The sequence below is a fragment of the Anser anser genome (assembly GCF_964211835.1).
Source record: "Anser anser genome assembly, chromosome: 2".
Classification (NCBI taxonomy): domain Eukaryota; kingdom Metazoa; phylum Chordata; class Aves; order Anseriformes; family Anatidae; genus Anser; species Anser anser.
The window spans coordinates 84,501,942-84,507,776 of NC_139721.1; the positions used below are offsets into that span (position 1 = coordinate 84,501,942).

At 42.9% G+C, this 5,835-nt stretch overlaps 1 protein-coding gene across 1 annotated transcript; it reads left to right on the forward strand.

The window, feature by feature from the left end:
• Positions 1 to 3,813: 3,813 nt before the first annotated feature.
• Positions 3,814 to 5,170, forward strand: LOC310895532 (palmitoyl-protein thioesterase ABHD10, mitochondrial-like). Its single transcript, XM_083827005.1, has one exon. The coding sequence runs from the start codon at positions 4,301 to 4,303 to the stop codon at positions 5,063 to 5,065; it is 765 nt and encodes a 254-aa protein (XP_083683131.1). The 5' UTR covers positions 3,814 to 4,300; the 3' UTR covers positions 5,066 to 5,170.
• The last annotated feature ends 665 nt before the right edge of the window (positions 5,171 to 5,835 follow it).

The following is a 5,835-nucleotide window of genomic DNA, read 5'->3' on the forward strand; positions in this document are numbered from 1 at the left end:
AGCTGTGAAGAAGAGAAAGTCTTAAAGACTCTCAAATCATAGAATCATAGGATATCCCGAGTTGGAAAGGACCCACAAGGATCGTTGAATCCATCTCCTGGCTTCACACAGGTCTAGCAGAAATTCTGACCATATGACTGAGAGCATTGTCCAAACACTTCTGAACTAAATCAGGCTTGGTGCCGTGACTACGTCCCTGGGGAGCCTTTTCCAGTGTGCGACCACCTTCTTGGTGAAGAACCTTTTCCTGATATCCAACCTGAACCTCCCCTGTTGCAGCTTGACTCCATTCCTTCGGGTCCTATCGTTGGTCACCAAAGAGAATAGATCAGCGCCTGCCCCTCTGCCCCCCCTCATGAGGAAGCTGTAGACCGCGATGAGGTATCCCCTCAGCCACCCCTTTTCCAATCTGAACAAACCAAGTAACCTCGGCTGCTCCTCATAGGTCTTCCCCTCTAGACCCTTCACCATCTTTGTCGCCCTCCTCTGGACACTCTCCAATAGTTTCACGTTCTTTTTGTACTGTGGTGCCCAGAACTGCACACAGTACTTGAGGTGAGGCCGCATCAGCGCAGAGAAGAGTGGGACAATCACTTCCCTCGACCGACTAGCAATGCCGTGCTTGATGCACCCCAGGATACAGTTGGCCCTCCTGGCTGCCAGGGCACACTGCTGGCTCATATTCCACTTGCTGTCAACCACAACCCCCAAATCCCTCTCTGAGGGGCTGCTCTCCAGCATCTTGTCCGCTAGTCTGTACATAGAAGTGAAAAGCTTCCAGAAAAAAAAAAAAAAAGAAAAAAAGAAAAAAAAAAGAAATTAAAGAAGAAAATTTAAATTAAATTTCTTTTAAATTTCTTTAAATTAAAGAAATAAAATAAATACAATTTCTGTCTAACCAAAGGAGAAGGTTGATGGCCGTCTCTATTGAGCATTGCCAACTTTTAAGTGCAGCTATTTTTCCTTCTGAAAACAGGATTTTTTCATATCTAATAGGTATGGCCAACAACCAATATTTTAAATCAATAATGGCACATGGCACAGCATGTTTTTTTTTGTTTGTTTGTTTTTGTTTTTGTTTTGTTAGAACTGTGATTATTAGTTATGGTTTGCTATCTTAAAACATGCTAAAGTTAGGAGAATATAGATTTATTGAGCAAATCAGGTTAAAGAACAGATTTCTTTGAATTAGCCTTTGAGCATTATTTTTCTAATTAAATAGTTTATTTTATTTACTATAGTAATTTGAGAGTATTACCTGAAAAAAAAAAGGAAATACCCTCTAAAATTTTGTTGAATCAGCCTTTAAGCATTATTTTTAATTAAATAATTAGACCATTTTATTTACTAAAGTAATTTGAAAGTATTGCCTGAAAAAAGAAATACCCCCTAAAGTTAATTCCTCCTAAATTCATCTCAAAAGTAGTATTTTTGTGCTTTATAAAGTGTATATTAATAAAGAGGTCCAGAGAAAAATAACTTTATATATTTCCTTGTCTTTGTGTATCCAAGGCTTTAGCTGCCTACCTAAATAAGAATGGAAGTCACATCACAGTGTATTTTTCTATGAAGTAGCTCTGTAACTGTCAAGTTTTATACACACATGTTTAACATACAGACGTGAGTCAGGGAAAAAGCTGCATTTGCAAGCAAAAGCTGCAGTCTTGAAAAATTAAAATCAAATTCAGAAGCAATGCTTTTGCCACTTGTGTCTTGATCATATACTTTTGGCAGAATATTATTTCACATAATAATCTGGTACATACTTCTATCTTTTCTGAAATATAATTGTCATAATTATGATTACCTGATAGAACTATACGGAAATGTCTCTCCACATGATATACTACGCACAAGTGCACAGAATTGCAGCTGACCAATTAAAGCTGTGAGATACCCAAACTGGGCCAGATTTTTCTTGCCTTTGTCACTGGGGTGTACTAATCTGAATGCTACTGACTAATTTCTTCTCCCCGATGATACTGAGTCAGTGCTGAACGACACCAGAAATGGCCAGATCAATAACGAAAATTAGCATTTACAAGGCTATGTTGGTCAAAATCAGAAGCCTACTTTTTCTATGACAATGTGATTTAGTCCTGATCACTATTGTATTGAAGTTACTTCAGCAATGAAATAAGCAGTTATGAGGCATGTGGGCAGGAATGATGTAGATGAAAAGAGGAATGCAATGGAGTTTTATTGGAGCAGAATAAAGAACATGGAATGTACTATGATAAAATGTAAAAATCTCAATAAAGTGGATTTTTACAATTTTGGTATTTCAGGGTGATTTTTTTGGATGGTTGTGGGGTTTTTTTGTTTGGTTGGATGGTTGGTTGGTTTTTGTTTGTTGTTTTTTGAAGGGATGAACGACACGGACTCGTGATAGCTCTTGAACAGAAGAACCTTTATTGCCATTTTTCACTACTACATATACTTTCCCTGTAGCCCCACGTGCTGTCCACGCGCCTGAATCTGTCATACAATTGGTTAGAGACCCTGAGACGCGCCTTGAGCCAGCCAGCAATTGGCCACTGCCCAAAGCTCATCTTTAACACTGTAGCCAATTTACTTTATCTCGACCTTGCTCAAGTTTTTGGTTCTACCGCTGTTTTCCTCATTAACTCAGGAACGTGTGAAACAGCACAAAGCTCCCTGCAAATTCCTTTCCCACTATTCCCCCTTTTTTATTTTCAATCAACCAAATGCTTTCTATGGATTTTTCTATCAATCACCGCAGACACTGCAATAATCAAGGTACAATAAACAACATGGTGAAAATCACATGCAGAATTACGATTGTAAAGTAGCATGCCTACTAGAATCTACATCAGTCAACAAGCCACGAAGCACTAGGGATGTTGCTTCACAGCGATGCTGCTTCTCAATTGCACAGCACAATCACACAAACACGCAAAGAGGCCTCTTGCACTTCGCATTCATACCGCAAGAAAATATCACCTAAAATAAATTGTCCACAAATTCGGGAGGTCCTTGCCTACTCCCGTGGTGAGCGGCTGAGAGTGGAGACCCCTCTGAGGAAAAATGCTCGGGGTGTATTCCTGCGGACCTAGGGGCGTCCGTTCCACAGTCGATCCCATAGCCGAGCAGAGCGGCTCCTGGTGCAAGGAATGATGCTATTATAGTTTTGTATAATTACAGCAAAGAGATGCATTTCAATAAGGAGCAAGTGTGGCATTGACCATTTGTTTCATGATTTGTTTTTTTGCCCAAGCAATTAAACCTTACACATGCTGTTGCTGTTACACATCCCAGGATATCTAATTCCTGTGGCTCTAGGGGCACTTGCGGTAAGTAGACAGTCCAGTCTTTGTTATCTGCCAGGTTCCCCACCAGACATGTTGTAGACGGGTCGTTTCATTGGCTCCACCAGATCCAAGAACCTCCTCCCATCTGACCTTTAGTGCACTGCTGTATTAATCAGCTCCAGATTATTACCAAACGGGTCACCCACAATTCCCCATTTTTTTGTTCCCACTAGCCATACCGTGCGTATTGAGCGACTAATCATTTTTTGCAGGCATTGCAACAGTCATGGCACGACTGCTAGGATTGTGACAAATGCGATAAGCAGGATAAGTGCTCCTTTTATCAGCTCCGTCAACCACCCAGTTATTCCTAGCCCCTTTAACCATGAATCTAATCCCAGTGAGCTTGTTGTTAGCTTGTCAGATAGTTCATTCAGCTTTTTCAGCTGTTGAAAAACTGTCTGGGAGTTATCGCTCAGATTCATACAACACATACCCTCAAATTCCTCACACCCATGGCCTTGGGCTAATAGCAAAAAGTCGATAGCGGCCCTGTTTTGCAAAGTAGCGTGTTGAATAGAATCAGTATCTGCCAAGAGAGCACTTAGCGCAGCAGACGTAGCATTGTTTTGTTTGGCAAGCCAGCACCCTAATTTATTGAGTGTTGTCAGAGCTTGGACAGCAGCGACACTGGGTGTAAGGAAGGAGGCTAAGATAACTTTATCAGCCTTCTAGAAATCAAGATTGTCCTTGCAGTCTTTCTGGTAGTGATTGACCACTCGTCTCATCTGCCTATGGAGCTTCGTGATATTCAATATCATAGACATATTAGGTGTCAATAAAGTTAAACGTCACAAGGTGCAAGGTCCTCCCGCAATATGCGAGGGGACACCCTGCCAGGCCTGGTCGCCACAAATAGGAACACCCCGGCTGGCAAGGCCAGTGGTGTGTTCGAGGACCTAGATATGTTATGGGTGATATAATTGCACCATTTAGATTCATTCTGGTACACAGATAGGCTGGCCGTGATGTTAACCGCAGAGATACCGGCCATGGGCATGGCACGGGGGCTGCGCGGGGCCGGCGACTTGTGGCAGCCGCTGCGGGCGGCCTCAGGGCTCGCTGTTTGCAGGCAGAAGTCATCAGTCAGCTTTTTGACTCGACCAGATCGACCAAATCTAGCTTACCATAGACTAAAAGGCAGGAATCCAGGGGTTATTTTCCTACCAGGCTTTAATTCCAATATGAATGGTCAGAAAGCAACTGCCCTTGAGGATTTCTGCAGCTCTCTAGGTCATGCCTTCGTCAGATTTGATTATACAGGATGTGGAAGTTCAAGTGGTAACTTTGAGGAGTGTACAACTGGGAAGTGGAGAAAAGATGTTCTGTCTATGCTGGATGAACTTACAGATGGACCACAGATTCTGGTGGGCTCCAGCTTAGGTGGATGGCTGATGCTTCATGCCGCGATAGCATGCCCAGATAAAGTAGCTGCTCTAGTTGGAGTAGCTGTAGCAGCAGACCATGTTGTAACAACCTTTAAGAGGCTTCCCACTGAGACACAAAAAGAAATAGAAGAAAAAGGTGAATGGAAGTTTCCAACAAAGTATAATGAGGAAGGATATTACTCCGTGACATACGACTTCATTAAGGAAGCAGAAAATCACTGTTTGCTGAGTGGTCCCATTCCTATAACGTGTCCTGTCCGGCTCATTCACGGCATGAAGGATAGTGATGTCCCCTGGCAGATCTCTATGCAAGTTGCTGATTCTGTGATATTTTTCCCAGTATAATTGAACTTTAAGCAGGCAAGCTCATTAACACTTCCCAAGATATCTAGCTCCTGAGGCTCCAACGGGGCTATCAGTAATTGGACCACCCAACCATCCCAGTTGTTCATTGCCTCTCTGGAGGCATTTCCTTTATCTGAGAGGTTCCACCCCCCTACAAGGTGTGGCCTTGTCAATGTGCTGCTAACCAAATTTGTCAGATCCCTGTCTTCTACCGGAATCCCAACTAGGTAGGTCGTGAACGGATTTCTCGCGCTGGCCATAGACAGACACATATGGTTTTGTCTGGTCATGTTGGCGAAGGTGACCCAGATGTTTCATCTGGGCTGGATTGAGACCCAGGAGGCACCGAAGCTGCAGAGGTGGATGAGGATGATGGTCCCAACCACGGTCACATGCCACGAGCCAGCACCCATTGTGGTCCTTGTCCTGTGGAAACACAAGCGTACCCTCGCTTCCCAGTTATTAAGGGATATGGTCCTTCCCACCCCCCAGTATCCAGATTTCTCATCATAACCATCGCTTTTCCTGTTGGAACGGACGTTAGTCCTGATTCCATTGATTTAAAATGCTTAATTATAGGTGGTATTTCTTCGTATTGAAAAGGGAGTGTCAAATGATTCATGACATATACCACTTTGTTTAATCTATTCTGCAGTGTCTCCTGTGTCTCCCCCTTTTTCTGTTTTGCCAATAAGTCCTTGAATGTGCAGTGAGCACGCTCTACTATTGCTTGTCCTGTGGGTGAGTGTGGAATGCCTGTCTTGTGAGTG